A 17,655-nucleotide genomic window follows, 5' to 3' on the forward strand; every position below is an offset into this window, starting at 1 on the left:
GAACAGCCCATCTAATCATTGGCTTCCTGCAGTCAGCTTGTAACTCCAAGAGGGAGGACTGTGAGAGGTCATCAACAATGCTTGAATAAAGTCTGCTCCACAGTGGGAGGGAAAAAGTTTCAAGTTAATGGGCTTCAAAAGAAATTAATTTCATTCTGGTCTTGCAACTTTGTGTTATATAAATCCTTGGATTTAAGACTAGGAATATTTCTGATGTGCTTCTGAAAATCTGATCTAACTAGTGTTTAAGAAAAGGAAAACAAAATTCCCCAGAACATAAAAGTCGTAGGCCTTTAATAAAAGGTTTTCACTGAGTAAATCTTATCCCTGGATTATCTCCCTGGTACAGCAACTGTAGTTGGTTGTTCAAAGGTATCACAGAAATAAGAAAGAACAGAGAATGCTCTGGAGGCAGTTTACATTTTAATTCTTTCAACTGCTCTTAGATTTAGAAGTTGCCTCAACACTTAGAGAGGTCGTGACTGAGGCCTGTAACTGGCTTTTGTTGGTAGCAGATGTTTATATGAAAAATGCATTTCTAAGCCAGGCCAAAGTTGTAGGACCATTTTCAACCATAAATATTTTACTCCACCCTTCAATACATGGCAGAGATTATGATGAACCTTTGTAATTAGATTTACTATTTTCTACAAAATATACTAGATGTCCCATGTGAAATCTTGCATGCAGCTTTGTAAGAGAAAATTCTAGCTTCTTTAAGATAATGATTTTGTGACAGGTGTACTTGAATCTTATGATTCTGAAAGAATTTCCACACAATTCATTTATTTATTTTTTTTTTGTCTTCTGATGAAGCCTCGTCATCAGTTCAAAGAGTCCCACTTGTAGGCTATTTCTCCCAAGTCTTCCTAGTATTCTTCTAGGACAAGGTAGGGTATAATTATCCATTCACTTCTGAACCCTATTATGTTTGTTCAATTTCACAGTTAAGGTCTCTATTTCTTTTGTTAATGCACTACACAAAGCTTGGTAGGTGCAGTCTTCTGTGACAAAATGATAACTGTTGAAACTATTCAAAGAAGGGGTGGGGGATGAAGAAGGATGATAGAGGGGGTGAGTTTGACTAAGATATAAGATATATTTTATAAATGTCACAAGGTACCCCTAAGTACAACAATAATATAACAAAAAATTTAAAAAACTTTAATATACATGAGGACTGTATATTATTTCCCTTATCTGGTAGTCTTATCACATTCTCATTAAAGAAAAAAAAAAAAAAGGTCGTAAGCCTGGGATTGTCTTGTAACAAGAGCAGGCTTGTTACATACGTTCATAAACTAAAACTTGGAAACATTTCCTATAATTGACTAAGACAAACTAAAGCAAATAAAAGAACAAGCCTCAGGCAAATACAAACAGTCAACAGGCTGATAGAGACCACTCATTGGACCATATCTAAATAAGGCAAAAGCCTCATCACACCTCTCAGGCAACATTTCTACTTCACCTTCATGTTCAGCTTAGAAAAGCTGGTTCTTCAGGTTTTGAGTGGAGTTGTCTGAACCTTGTCTGGAGTCATTTCTTGCTCAAATCAACTGTTAAATTCATTTTGTCTAGTTATTTTTTTCTCCTAACAGTCATAAGCTACTTGCTAGTTATTTCAATTTTTCTTATTATTTATCCTAGGATTCTGTTCCTAATTATGTGCACAAAACTTGGAAGCTCACAAAAATATAATAGTTAATATTCCTTGAGCACAACTTTTAGTTTTGTCCTAAACTTTCTCTATGTAAGACTTCCAACTGATATCTATAGAAAATCTGTTTAATGCTTGGTTCTTCTAACTAAAATGTCAATTCTTAGCTTGTCCTCAAGTTTTTTTCATGTGAAGTTAATTGGATATCCACTTAGTTTTGAACTATATAAACTTTTTTTTTAACCCCAAGGAAAAATTCCTCTTTGTCATTTTGATCATGTGACCACAATGAGCTGGTTTTAGCAAACTGGCATTTCTCTCAATTTAATTGATTTTTAATGATGCTTCATGGCTTGGAAGCCATAGTTCACCAAGAACCAGCAAGAATATCATAATATCTTTTATGACATGCAGTATAAACCAATACCTCTTGGAGATATGGAATTGTGCTCCTATATTCCTCTCATAGATAAATTTAGGTTATTTAACTATACCCTATGGATATTAGAATTCACCTTAGGTATTTATATCTTGTTCTAATAGTACATAAATCCCTTATTCCCTACTGCAGAGAACACAATCCTCTCACAGTGTAGCTCAGGAGTCTTCATTCTCTGCCTCTACTTGGCTTATGGTAATGAACTTGAGGCTCAAAACGCCAGCTATGGAAACCAAAAATAGCTTCTATAGCTTGCTAGTACTGGATTAAGAAATCTCATACTAACTCTGAGTTACAGTCTTGAGGAAAACAAAATACATCACATGAGTATCTGTAAGTGGTTGGCAGTATTAAGTGTGTGCTGAGAAATTAACATTTCTTGTTTATACCAGATGTCAGGTACACAGCTTTTCTCTGAGCTGTCAAAAAGCATAATATAGAGAGAAAAGGTCAAAGATCCTGAGGGATGTTAGTGGTGCTTAAAGGTTATAATGATTGAAAAAGATTGCTTTAAGTCTACATATATCACCACTTCAGATGTCATTTCATATCTCAAGTGGAAACAGAATAGGCCTTCTTAGGAGATTTGTTGAATGTAATATGTTTTGGCACTAGAGTTGAAAACACATTATGGTAACTGTACACCAGCCAGAATGGGCCCCCTTATCTTAAGATCAATGATTACAGATGATTGATGGACTGGTTTCCCCACCAGCAAACAGCAGCCTGTTGTTATTACTGGAACAGATGTAATATGATCCACACATAATTAATCAAATTTACAAAATGCCAGAAGTGTATTAACCAGTAACAGCAACTCTTTAATTTTCTCTCTCAAATTTCATAATAATGTAACATTCCAAGAATCTGAACAAATTTAGGCAGATAAATGCATTACTTTCAGATCTAATAAGGGAAGAGAATCTTCCTTTTCCTTCTATCACCTTCTTTCCTTCCTTCCTTCTTTCCTCCCTTCCTTCTTTCCTTCTTTCCTCCCTCTCTCATCCCTTCCCTCCTTCCCTTCTTTTTCTTCCTTATTTCTCTTTATAATTTGTCATTACAGAATTCCATCTTTAAAAAATATTCACTTGGAAGCACATTTAAAGTATTTGAAAAAGAAGTTACAGAAATAAGAGGACTGTACACAAGCCATCTCTTTAATTGCTTTCATAAACACTTACAGAAGTGTGCAGAGGGTATTTTGACAATGACTGGTATAGCTGATCTTTAAGCCAGGTCAGCATTTCCTGAAGAGCCTTTCTTGAAACATCTGTCCTACAAGATGTACCATGAACAGTGGTTCTCTTTTCAAGTAAGTTTGGGAAATTCTGGAGTCTTGAATGTGTAAAATTATTATTGCCCCATTAAAAGCTCTGAGAAATGAAAGGAAAATGCTCTCTCTTACTTTTCCCAGCATTTTTTGAAAAGATTTTTTAAAAATGTGATTATAGTTTTCTATTATACCTGTTACTATTTCACAAGAACTTAGAGTAAAAATGCTGCTCACAGTCACCCAAATGGGCTCTTTGGATAATAACATATGCTGATTAAACTAAAAAACCCACTTAAATAAACTAAAGAGTCTACAGCAGGAACAGGGACTGTGTCTACCATTTGTATTTAATGAATCAACCTAGACAGTCTAGCCAGGAAGGTGGTGTGTGTGGCAAGGTTACTCCTCTGTGCCAAGGGAACAGGAAATGGTTGCACATGGCTTCTTGTTAAAAAAAAAAATCAAAAGAGAATTTAAAAGAAGTTAACAGTGGGCTACAGAAAACATAACACTTCCAAGTACAATAATGTTACTGAAAACCCAGTATATTAGGGGAGAAAAGAGGAGGGTAAATGTTTAACTTTCCAGATTAACATAAATATTTCAACTAAGGCCAAAAGCCATTTTCTTATAGCTACCTAAGAAGGAAGAATCAGGTACAGTTCTGTTAGTTGTATTTGCTGGCTGGGAACATGATACGTCTTCACTAGAATGAGCTTTTATTGACCTCTGTTCTTGAACTTTCAAAGTCATCTTTTTCTTGGTAAAATCGACTTAAAAAATTACAGAGCTTTTGCTTATGCATAATAAATTCTCATTTATTAGACTCCCACAATTTTGTTGTGCTTAACTGACTGATTGAGCTTTGCTTTGTTTGCATAAAACATTTGCTAAGCCAGAGTAATGGTATAAACTACAGGAGAAGGGGAGATGCTTAATTACTTCATAGAAGTCTGTAAAACAAATATGGAAAACCCTTTTCAGAAGGATTGAGATGCTACAATTCAAATACTGTAGGCCTCTAAGAGCCCATGATAACCTGCTTTAAGTAGCCTTGTTTGGAATTATTTGAAATACTTCTGAATCTTATAAAAGTGAATTTTGAAAGACTATAAACCTTAACTGTCTCTCAGATTTGTATTCCCTTGGGTTATCAAATGAGTGAGTCTTATTCATTTTTTGTTAACATTATTTGAATGCCCTTGAAGAAAGACTTCCATCTGTGGCCCATAGGTAGAAGGCGCTTCAAATCATACATTGTTTGTACCACCTTGTTTCAAAACAGTTTTGGAAAAAAAAAACCTGTCAACATATAGTTTTTTGGCTTTTCTTGAAACAATGTACTTTTTTCATGACAATAAGCTATCCCACCTGAATGTCACCTGAATTCCCTGGATGGAGTGTTCAGTCGAACAGAGTTCCTCCCTTTCTGTGGTTGATGACATTTTTCATCATGATGTGGTGTTTTTAAGTTTTCTTCTAGGTAGTGTTCCAATATAATAGACTAGCTACAGTATCTAGATCTCTATCAAAAGTAGGGCCATTGAAAGAGAAACTATGAAGTCTAAATAGGTCAAGAAAACAATAAAAGAGCATATGGTAAATTTTACTATATTAAGAATTACTTAGGGCTGGTGGAGTGCCTCAAATGGTAAAGCACCTGCCTAGCAAGCAAGAGGCCCAGTTCAAACCCCAGTACTGCCAAAATAAAAAAAAAAGAATTATTTATTGTATGTTTCTATAACAGAACTGTTTGGGGCCTGTTTTGCCATCACTGGCCATAATAGCTGCTTTAGAAAATGGAATGAGAGCAAAAATGATGTATATATGAAATAGTGAACAAAATGAATCATTCAGACAATTTCACTTTGAGTTATTAAAATGGCATGTCCCAGTTAGAAGCCACTATTTACCAAAAGAAATAAGTCACATGGAATAAAGCTGTAGTCAACACTCAGTCTCAAGCTGCATAAACAGGAAACAGCCTGTGTTATTATAAGCCACAGAGACTTTGGAGACATTTGTTACTTAGCACAGCTTAGTAAATCTGACTAATACACAGTAAGTTTCATATATACAATGAAAACTATATGTTTCATTGTCTAATGATTTTAACTTAAGACCTTATGAAAATTGCCATAGTAAGAATTGAAACCAGCAAACAGGAAATGCATATGACAATACACTTAATGAATTCAAAATACAACTGCATTTTCTATGTTTTAAAAATGCAAATTAAGTAAATGCTTCTGTTAAGAAATTTAGCCAAGTTGTCAGAAGACGACTGCCCAAGCTTCAAAGTCTGGCCCTCTTTATTCATTGAATCACCTAGCTGGTTCCTACTGACTCCAAAATTAGGGATGAGTTTGGAAACTGAAAAATATGGATGACTTTGGAAACGGATTCTCAAGCTCTTACTGAAAACCTCACCCATGAATCGCTTCATAATTTCTTGCCTTTAAATCCTGGTATCATTTGGAAGTTCAACTTGGTTAGTCTAATGGAGAAAAAACATGTTTTAAATAGAATCCAATTCTAAAAAGGAAAGGGATTTGAAATTCTATTGCTATAGATCAATCTGTGTTTTATTCTAGCACATCCCCTTGGGATGTAACACTTACAGGCACAGACACACAACAAGAATACAATGAACAAACTCAAGCTATTCCGGTGGAAGGTGTCAAGCAGTGCCTATGAGGATCAAACTTAACCAAGTGCCCAGAGAGATGCTGAGTTCCTGTGAGCATCAACAAACAATCTACCTGCTACTCCACACCTGGGCAGGTGATGATAGCCAAGGAAATTTCAGCTACAGAACTGGGCACAACAACAACTTTGCTCTCCAAAGCAGGTAAGTTAATGAAGAAAAAGTTCTGCTGAAACAGGTACTACGTACCTTATAAATAAGTGAATATCAATGGTCCACATAACCCAAGAAGTCTGCTTCATTCTTTGTGTTTAAAATGTCATATTTAATAAAATTCACTCACTAAAATGCACTTGCTTCAGGATAAAAAGTTCTAGATTCCTTTAAATATTCCTTGAAAACCATTTAAATTTATACAACTTGAATTTTAAGTGTGACTCAAAACCCATCTGAATCAAAACTTTAAATTATGTGTCCAAAGGGAAGGGGGTAAATGAGTGAAGCTACAATCTATGGTCACCAACACTTGACTTGACCTCCTGTGAGCATGGCATACCATTCAGTTTGAGTTATACATTTTCAGGTTTCTTTGCCCAAAGTATGTACAAATTCTCCTTTATGGTGAAGTTAGCTCATATCTTTGCTAGTATACAGATTAATTCTTAGATCATATGTCCTGTTACTATGGTGGTTTTGCCTAATAAAATGCATCAACTAATGATCATCCTCAATTTGGGGTGGGGGGGGTGAGGATGTTATTATACAAAGCCTTTACCATACTTGATTTGCACTGAATTCATAACCTAATTTTTACTTAAAGCCGAAAACATGAACTGGAATCTTTCAATTTTAAAATAAATTCTCATCAAAGCTCTGTATCTCTGTAACAGTGGATTTAAACTCCCAAGCTTCTCTGTGTAATTTTTTTTTTTGATGGGCTTAAGGCTGTGCCCGACTTTTGTCTGTGGGTGGATGGAATGAGAGTAAGGAGAACTCAGTAATCTCTGAGTGGGAGTAAACAATTTTCTCATCATACCGTGGTGGACGATTTAAGGGATCTAAGAATGGAATAGGATGAAAGGCCTGAAGTCATGCTGCTGTGAGAAACTATAGGAGGAATGGGCAGTGGCATTTCATGAAATTTTGGGAAAACTCACCCTTAGACTGAAAGTGTAACTAGGAATGAATGAAGCCTTGGCTTCTTCAGATCATTTTCCATGACCCTGCTTTTTTCCATGGTTATTTGTGAGTGTTCAGTGCTGACTTTAATCAAAAAAGGATGCTGGGATGGCCCTTGGGACAGCTGTCAAAATATAGAGCTACTGTTGCTCTATTTTTATACGAAATCTCCTATCCTCCTGGCATACTTTCATTAACACCTGCACAGAGACATACACACTGGTACATGCCTTATCAAAATGTCTCTTGTATTGAAGGGTGGGATTGCAATATATGGATATAAGACTGTTGCACAGAACCTATGGTCAAGAAAACAGTGACTAAGGAGAAGAGGTGGAGAGCCTACCCATCAGCAGTCCTTATTCTCTGGCCCTGGTCTCTGTCACCACAGGATTGCATCTCTGCTTCTTGGAAGTCAGCTTTTTTAGCTGCCTAAACTACACGAGAAAAAGAGACTGCTCCAAGTTCACCAATTCAAAATTTAGACTTTCAGGTCACATAACAAATTTCATGGAGAAAGCATCTGATTGGGCCAGCTTGTGACAGATGTCCTGTCTGGGACAATCAGCTGGTGCCAGCTGGAACATGTAAGCTGTGCTCTGCTTGTGGAGGTGATGAAGGAATCCTGTGGGACAGCCCATCACTTATGCTTATACATCATAAGCATGGCTAAAAGGCATCACCATACCTCTGTTACTTTGTTATAAAGCAAGTCCATCACCTTCAACCACAGACAATCCAACCAGGAAAGAAACCCAAACATTTCTGAGAATCATGTCTTCCAAAGTGAGGTGCAACTATCCCAGGCAAGACAATCCCATTAGATACAGGAAGGAAATACAGTAATCCTTCTTCGTAGACTCACTTTTTAGATATTTAATTTTTTTAATTTTCATATAGTGAGTACAATTACAGCCGTAGCACCTTTGTATCTATAAATATACCAGGCATTTCAAATGATTTACATGTATTATCTTAAGTCCTCACAACAATTATGTAAGAAAAGACTCTATGATTGTTTCTCATTTATAGAACGAAATAGGTATACAGATGTTAGGCAACCTGCCCCAAACTCCACAGGTAACAATGGATTGAACTCAAAGAGTCTAGCTCTAGGCGCTCAGCTCCCTCATACTTCTTTGCCCTCTACGTGTGTATGTGTGGAGGGCAGTGCTTTAAAATGTTTTAGTAATTCCAGAGCTGGGAGTACAGCTCAATGGTAGAGTACTTGCTTAGCATGTGTGAATTCCTGGGTTCAGTTAACAACAACCATAAAAACAAAAAATGTTTTAATTATACCAGTGGATCCATCTAAAAGATGTGAAGGACACTGACCTACAAGGTGGGAAATGTTCAGTTCAATGGAACTGAAGGCTATAATTTTGGAGAACACAAGAAAATTTCCTACACTTTTCCATTAAAAAGGAACTCTTAGAGCTGAAGCTAAACTCTAATGCTGTGAGGCTTTGCGAAGATGTCCTAACTGTCCTGTGTGTCAGCTTGTAAATGTAGAATAAGGTGGGTGAATAATGGCACCTATCATTGTCATTCCAGAGCTATGTAGCTACCAGCGAACACCTTTCTTGTTCCCGAGGGGGGACCAGAAATCCTGAGAACAGGGAAATTCCTAATTATCTTTCAGTTTCCTAAACATTGAACTCAGTGATTTTAACCTGGGGAGTAGTTTGGAGTAGGACTCAATAAATCAAGTTTATCACAGCAATGTTTTCAGTTTTTTCTTTAGTATCAAGCTTGTTCAAGTATAGGACCATATTTATTACAGTTATATTATTGCAAAACATATAACATCTTCCACATACCAAGTTTTTTGCTGGATTCAAGTGTAAATCAATGAAGGAATAAAAGGGATGGGTGGATGGATGAATGGAATGATGGATGACTAGGCAGATGGAAGGAAAGAAGGAAGGAAGGGAGGGAGGGAGGAAGGGAAGGAAGAAAGGGAGGGAGGGAGGAAAGGAGGAAAGAAGGAAGGAGGGAAGAAGTGAAGGAAGGCTGGTGTACAGGCAGGCAGGCTCAAGGAACATTTTTAATTTAGAGTTTCTACATTCAAGCAATTTAGAAAGATTCAGGATTTTTTCATCTCCACTTCCAACTACAAAATGAATGTGCTACAATCAGGCCTATCTACTACATCTATTTCTCTTAGTGATCAAAATATTTTTCAGACATCCATCTAATAGCGGAGTTTTATGTGTCAGCTACCTCAAAATATACCTATGTGAATGCTACTTTGAATCTATTAATATTTTGGACTCTAGGAAATGTTAATAGTACATCAGCATTGACATATATTTAAAAATAGTTTTCCAATTGTGATATATTATCTCTTCGGTTTACAGATATATTCTCTAACTCTTTGCCATGACACATTAACCTACCCCTGTATTTAGGAGCAAGAAATTAGAAACAACACTTCATGATGCAGATGGAAATTCCCATAACCTATAATCATCTACTTTTTCAGCTTGACTTCACAGTTTGTGATGGTCTAGGTGACACCATGACACAGACTTTGGTACTGGGTTCTTGGAGAAACAGTCTCCATGGTGACAGAGAGATGAATGTGATGAAATCAGAAGGGCTTACTCTTCCCATGAAAATACCATTTTTTCTCGACTTCAAAATTCCAAAAAGAGGTACTGCTTTAAGTTTCACTTGATGACAAGCAGAATGTAAAGGAGTGTACTTCCAGGAAAACTGAGTTCCTAAGACAAGGTGATAATATGATGACAAATTAAATTTTTGGGGTAAATTATTGTTTGGAGTACTAACAACATCCCAAAACACTAGGTAATATGCCTTGTTTTCTGATAAAGTCTCTACCAATAAGACTAGTTTCACAGCCAAGCAAATTCTTATTTGGTGCCATCATAAGCTACCTGAGATAACTTTTATTTTTTGGTATATTCATATTGGGGAAAGAAAAAAAAAGTAAAGATGTTGATACAGAGGGTGTAAATCCCATGCCATCTGGTTATGTTGTTAACAGTTCTCACCTCAGTCACACCAGGATTTACAAAGCAATTTTTAGCACAAAGTTGCTTCAATCTCCACTACCTGCTGTTTGGCATCTCACATTTCCACTTTCACATCCAGAAGGCTATGTTGCTGTAAGTGGATGGCAGTGTACAGCACTGAATTTTCAAATACATGCACATAGCACCAACATGGGAAGCCTCATCAGAAACCAAAGTAGTTTGCTGATTAAACACTGGGACAGACTTCAAGTCTTTTCTCTACTCAGAATAAATTTTATCAGCTGTTTTTGGGCAAAACTAACTCTTTACTAAAATGTATGTGCAGAATGACTTGACTCACTTATGAACTCCTGTCTAATTAGTATTTTATCATGAAATGCCCATGAACTAATCTTAAGACCTTTTTTATAATGGGGTAACATTTTTCATGCATTTGAATTTCTAATATTTTTCTGGTGATATCAAGAACTGCCTGGTAACCACACTAATTTCCAGCTTTTCACAATATTGGTAAACAGACTAATAATTACCCTACAGGAAATCTATGTCCAATAGCTTGTTTTTGGTTTGTCAACTCCTACTTTTTTCAAACAATTTTGGGACATTAATTCCTCTTGCTTCAGAGAGATGGTGCATTGTCCTGCAGAGAGGACACTGAGCAGAAAGGGGCAGAAAACCTTGAGGGAAAGAATGGAAAATTGAGACCCTTCTCAAATGACAATAGTCCCTGTTGCTTTGAGGTTATACAGATGCCCAGAAAAACCCTCCCAATCATTACATGCCATGGGACAAAGTTTTCCTCTTAGGGTTACTGCTCTTAAGTAAAGCAGGGTGGCTTGGACTTATTGTCTTTCTTATTTGCACACATGAATTAAGGGAGCATGAATAATGTATGCAGAATGGAAACTTTACTAGGATCCTTCTTTAGGCTCTTTCTGTGTCTATCTTCCTAGTCTATTTACAGAGAATACTGCTGATTTTTTTCTCAAATAAACAAAAGAAAGCTATAAATTTATTCCACCAAGTTATTTTAGCATAAGTTTGCTGTAGCCAATAATAGATGATCTAGGCCATAGGAAATATCAAAAAAAAAAAAAAAAGTAAAAGTAAGAGAAGTAATTGCTATATATTACTAAGAATTATAGCAAAAGTACTTACAGATCAAGGTGCTGACAACAGAAAAAAATAAAATCATAAGAAAACCAAAACAAAAAAACACTTGGTGTTAATCCTAACTTTACAACCACCAAAACACCAAATGAGCAATGCCTTTCTAGTGTGGGACCCTTCTGACTCCTAAAGTCACTGCTATGGGAAGAATCAAAAAGCAAAGTGGGTACAACAAAGATGTTAGAGAAACATGGTACACCCACATGATTAAAGGGTACATGGTACACTTAGCCAATGTTTCTTTGTCTTGATATTTCCATCTCATTGTGATTAAGAGAACAGAGGAATGATCATAGAAAGATTTCAACCATGAGACAACCATAGGTTTGTACAAAGTAAACACGAAGCAGGGCACAGTGGCTCACATTTGTAATATCAGCTAATCAGGAGGCTAAGATTAGGAGGATTTTCCCAGGCAAAAATTTTTTATGAGAATTCATCTCAGCCAGTAAAAGCTAGACATGGTACTGTGTGCCTGTCATCCTGGCAACTTGGGGAGCATAAATAGCAGGCTCAAAATCTGGGCTGGTCTGAGCATATTTCAAAAAAATAACCAAAGCAAAAAAGGCTGGGCATTTGGCTCAAGTGATAGAGTGCCTACCTACCAAGTGCAAGGCCCTGAATTAAAGTTTCAGTACTGCCAAAAAAAAAAAAAAAAAAGATGAATCCCACCTAAACCTCTTACTATCCTACAACGTAGTTTCAAAATCAGAAAATTTGTCTTCAGTGAGGTTTTCTGTCAATTTTTAGACCTCAACCAAACCCAGTTAGAGACTGAGTTTGCTTTCGTATCACATCTGAGAGGTGAGAAATCATGGATTAAAATTATGATTCCTTATTATGTGTGTGAATCTGGGACTATCACTAAAAGGGAACCCATGTTCCTTCAGTCCCAGGACTTAGAAAGGAAAGAAAGACAAGCTTTTTTATGAGGCAATAAAAATATACAAATCAATTGGAGACATGGAAAGCCACCAAACAAGGAAATAAATCAGGGTGAAGAGTATCTTGGGAAAGACTCTTCAGGCTTGAATGGCAGAGTGGGGATGATGTCCTCAAATACATAGTATTTGAGTCCTGATGTTACAAAAGCCTCCTAGTGTCAAGGCTGAGAAAAGAGCTAGGGAAGAAGGCAGGCTGAAAGGGCAGAGAGAAGTATAGGAAAATATCAGGAATTCTGTAAAATGGAATAGACAGGTTAGGGTCTTGCTACTCAGAGTGGTCCAGGTGTTTGCTTCCCAGGAGAACCAATTAGAAATGCAGACCCTAAGACCCCACCCTAAGCCTACTAAATCAGAATATGAATTTTACCAATCACTAAGGTGATTCACTTGCAATTATAGTCTTAGGAGCATGTCTGAACTCAGGCTTTGGTTGAACTTGGGGGAGATGTCTGCTAATATGACTTGAGGCACTGCTGATATGCCAAGCACTTTTGTAATCTATGGGTTTGATGTTAAATTAAGAAAAAAAAATTAACTCTGCTGCCTCCCAATTCAAAAGATCAGAAACCCTTGACTTAGAACAGAGATACTTCCACTGAGGATTTCATGTCTGATCATTTAGAGAATGGCTGCGGGGGCCTGGCTTAAAGCATTCAATCCTGGAAATAGCTCTGGTCAGGAGTGAGCATCAAGGTTGTAGTTTTGCCTCTTTATAGCCTTGGGATCTTTTATAGACTATTGCCTCTCTGAGGCACACTTCACAAACTCCCAACATAGCCTTAAACAAAAGCTTTGTGCTGAGTCTGAGTTTCTGGCTTCCTGCCTCAAGAGTCACTTCCAAGAAAGAAGTATGGGCTTAAGGCATTCAGACATTCACTGGCTGGGAGCTCTCTCTTGGTATTTCCAGGACGGAGCTCCAGACTCTAACTTAGTCTGATAGTCTTCTGTTCCTCTATATACTTTAAATCAAAAGGTTACAAAGGACTAGCATTCTGCTTAGCATCTAACCAATAAACAGGTTTATCATCATTATTATTATTATTGCTATTGTCTTTCTGTACTCACTCAGCTAGGCTGATGAATAAAGCATGATTGTGTTTCCAGTAATCAGAAAATAGCATATTTAAACATTTCCCACTGCAGAGAAAGAACCAAGTAGAAATGAAGAAACTTATAGTGAATACAGGTAATACAAAATGGTGATGACAGAGAGGGAAAGAGTAGGCTCTGAAGGGACTGAGGAACTATGAGAGAAGATGACCAAACAGACCCCAGCAAGGGCCTTGAGCACTCTGAAAAATAGTCCACTGCTTGAACTGATGGATTCTGGAGTCACAGCTTCAGGTGCTGTCAGATCTGGCTCACACCCTTTACTAAATTAAGTTCTCTAAGTCATCCTAAGGGGATGAAGTGGGGCTGATCCCAGCTGCTGGGGACAGTTCACTGGGATCTGTCAAAGTTTACACCTGCCTGGCTAGTACCCAGGGTATTTGGGTTGTTAAGTACTTATATATTGGGAAATAAGGTTTCCAGTGGAATTTCAAAAAGCATTTTAACTTTCTAAATCTAGAAAATGACTCTTTTGTTCATTTCATGAATGTGTTCATTTGTTGAACAGGCATTTACTGACTGCCTGTTATAAAACAATTTTGTGCTAGGCACCTGAGTACAAAACAAATGCTGACATAGACTGGTGCTCAAGGAGCTCGTAAACCAATGTGTCAAGAACTTGGATGTGAAGTGTCTGGAACTCAGTATTAGGGAGACATGGATCCCTGAGAGTCTTGTTTTTCCCATCCAAATCTGACCCTGTGTTCTTGGTAATTCTCCTTATAATCTAGCACTGATATGCATTTGGCCAATGGTATTCCTTTTCATGAATGCTATAGGTTCTTAAGGACTAATGTGTCCTTTTGGGAAGATTTCTTTCTTTCTTAAGCTACAATCTTTCCAGACTGCCACAGTCATTCCATCCATGAGCTTTAACTGTAAAGAGAGAACTATATTCAAAGGGCAGATATATTCAAAGACCGAGATAAATCAAAGTGTAATAACTTAGTATATGTACAAGTGGCCAATAGTATTTTAATCTTATGAGGGAAAAGATTCCACTTTTGAACATGTTTTACCAACAGCTTTTCAAGACATACTTACTCAGTGCACACTTAGTCAACCAATAGGGTTCATCCCTTTTTATCAATGAATTTATCTAGTCATAAAAGTAATGAAAGATCACACAGTCAGAATCCTAAATTGGGTCAACATTTCCAAAATTCTTCAGAGACAAGATTACCCAGCTATCTTTTGTTGTTGTTGATTTAAGCCAATATAAATATAAATTAGTTACTTTCTATAGCCATTATTTATTTCTACCTAATATATCACCCCGTTTTTCTGATTGCAAATCCTTACTTTCTTTTGGAAATGGCTTCTCATTTCAGAGCTTGTGAGTAGGTGGACCTGATTATAACCTTCAGCTGCACAGAAAATCTTATAAATAAGGCTGATCCAATTAGACCCTGAGAAACAGTCTGGTCCATAATAATCTTTAATATTAAGGATCACAAAAGATTAGAAATGTCAGAGGTCAACTCATGAGAAAGCAGTCAATATGGAGAAGGAACAATTGGAATTGTTTTTCCATGGAACTTGTTGAACCCAGGGGTTTAAATTGGGCTTGTGAATTTGGGATTAAAAACTCTTGATCAAAACCTGTGAAAGGAAGGAAGTAGGAGACTGGGAAGAGAAAGAAACTGAATTGTGATGTGATGTGGCTGAAAAAATACTTGGTTATCCTTGAAGGAAGCTCTGGAATGAATACTACTCATCAGAACTGCACAGTATTGGTCAGAAATGGCTATCCCTTTATATCCTCAACTTGTGTGGTCACCAGATATGGGCTGAAGCATGTGACCATGGGCAAATGGCGCTATGTAGTTGAGAGCTACAGGCCATCTGCTCAACATAAGCCCCACTGTAAGGCAGCAAGTCCTTTTGGGAAGCATATCTCTTTGTAAATAATACAGAAGCCAGTGGATCATCCCAATCACTTGAGCCAGTAAATTCCCTATTTTCTTAGATACAGTTTGACCTCAGTTACTTTTATTTCAGTCAAGAGATTTTATGTTTATCTTCAAAATTAAAGTGTGCCTCTAGAATGTCAAGATTCCAGAAAAATGTGCACCATTAAAGTAGATGTGGGAGTATGAATAAAAGGACTTTGGTTTACATGTCACAGAATAAAGGAGTACAGAATGTTTTCATTTGAATGAGCTTTACTATGATGGGAGAAGACATCTCAGCTTCACCACTGGTCAGATAAAATCTCCCTATGTTATTTATCACTCAGTAATTCTCATCCTCTCATTGTATTTATTTCTCTGAGAATGATTTATATATTAATAATGCACTCTTTGTTCTCACAAGTGACCATGTTTATAAGAGTGAGTGCGAGAAGAAAATCAAACGAGCCCTTCAAACTCATACTAAGAAGCTAATTAAATTATTTTCATATGCACTAAAGTTCATTTCCACTCTAGGTAGCTATTTTACTAAGCTTCTAAATTTCTAGCAATACATTTCAATTTATACCAATGTATTTTAGACCAGTGTACTCCAATTTATACTAATGTAGCATAAAATTTGCAATTCCAACTGCTCAAAGAAAATGATGTGTCTATGCACACCTATCATTTTCATACACATAATATGTAAAAATAAACAATCCAGTGGCACAATTCAATACATTCTTGTGTGTGTGTGTGTGAGAGAGAGAGAGAGAGAGAAAGAAAGGGAGAAAAAGAGAGAAAGAAAAACAGAGAGAAAGAAGTAGGGGAGAGAAATGGGGGGGAGAGAGAGAAATAAGGAGAGAGACGAGAGAGAGAGAGAGAGAGAGAGAGACTCCAATTCACTGTCTACAATTAAAGAACAAATGATAATAGTGTAAGTCTAACACATTGTTTGATACTGTTAAGTAATCAAAATGAATATGATCTCTCTTGCCTTTGAAATCCTCCTTAGTAGAACACACAAATTATGTTTATAAACTTCTCTGGGTGGACTACCTTTCATAGTTTTTCCTATTTCAACTCAACTGAGAGAATCTTGGGGTTATGAAGTTTCTCAGAGTAATCTACAGAGCAATAGCAGAATATATGTTGTAGGCCTTGCCCAGAAACTTGCTCAATAAATACGAGGAAGAAACACAGGGCATTACTTACCACCAGAGTGTGGCGGGGGGCCACAGAGCAGGACGACTCCCTGGCCTTCTCTCACTGACACTGTGCTTCTCATTTTGGTTTTAAAATTTTCAAGATCTAATTTGAAAAAAAAAAAACACAAAAAAATTCCTGAATTTCAGGCAAGAAAATTAAAATTTTTATGCCAAGATGCTCCCTTCTTGTAAACGATTTTAAAATCTGTTCCTGGGAGTCTCAAGAAGAAACTATTTGTTTTCACAAAGAAGAGCAGAATTTTGATTTCTATATTAAGTTTCTAGAACATCATCTATATAAATATAAGTATAGACCCATGGATCCCATGTTGCTGTTATAGTGTCAAAATGGCATCATGGACTCTCCAAAATTAAGCATTAAAGTGACAATATGATTCAGAGAAGGAAGTGAAATATCCTGAACTAAGAGTTCACATAAATGTGATTTCCACATCTGCTCTAGTGATTTACTACATCATAAAGAATTTTAGCTTCATCTTGTGATAATGGCCAACTATTCATGAATTCTCCCCTAAAATATTTGAGCATCAACAGCTTAAGTAAACCAAGTTCCACCTGTAATTATTGTTATTTACAGAAAGGCTTGAAAATATTCATTTTTTGGGTAAAAGTCTCTTTTGTCTCATGTCCTGAAGGACTCTTTGGTAGATATATCTCTCCAGAAATTACCACATAAGTAGAATTCAAACAGCAACAGTAAATTACATTTATATATTCCCTTTTATTTATTATATATTTATAGCTATAAAAATACAAATTTTTATAATCACCCAAAGGAAAATTTTCAAGTGTTTAGTAAAATTTTTTAAAATAGTAATCAAGGTTAAATACTATTTTTATTACCAGTGTTTATTTTTAGAAAGCATTTAATTTCTTCCAATAACAGTCTAGGACAACAAATACTGATTCATACATTCCAGCTTAAATTATAGCAGAGAGAAAAATTCTATTATTTTCATTAAAAAAAAAAGCTTAAGCCTAGGGGAAAAGGAAGAAAGAACTATTATTTCTCCAAATTCCAAATTCCAAACCAAAATGCTTGTGAATAACATAGTTAATATATCCAATGGTGTTACTTTCTGTATCAGAAAAAAATTGCATTGTCAATTT

The 17,655-nt window shown here is 36.4% G+C and overlaps 1 protein-coding gene across 3 annotated transcripts in view; it reads right to left on the reverse strand.

Moving 5' to 3' along the window:
- The window catches only part of Cntn3 (contactin 3), a 327,478-nt gene that overhangs the window by 136,524 nt on the left and 173,299 nt on the right, over window positions 1-17,655 (reverse strand). For all 3 annotated transcript variants that reach the window (XM_074044252.1, XM_074044253.1, XM_074044254.1), the window contains exon 5: window positions 16,532-16,627. In XM_074044252.1, the coding sequence (XP_073900353.1) occupies window positions 16,532-16,627 (96 nt within the window). The remainder of the gene's footprint in view (window positions 1-16,531; window positions 16,628-17,655) is intronic.

This window comes from Castor canadensis, chromosome 10 (genome assembly GCF_047511655.1).
Source record: "Castor canadensis chromosome 10, mCasCan1.hap1v2, whole genome shotgun sequence".
Lineage (NCBI taxonomy): Eukaryota > Metazoa > Chordata > Mammalia > Rodentia > Castoridae > Castor > Castor canadensis.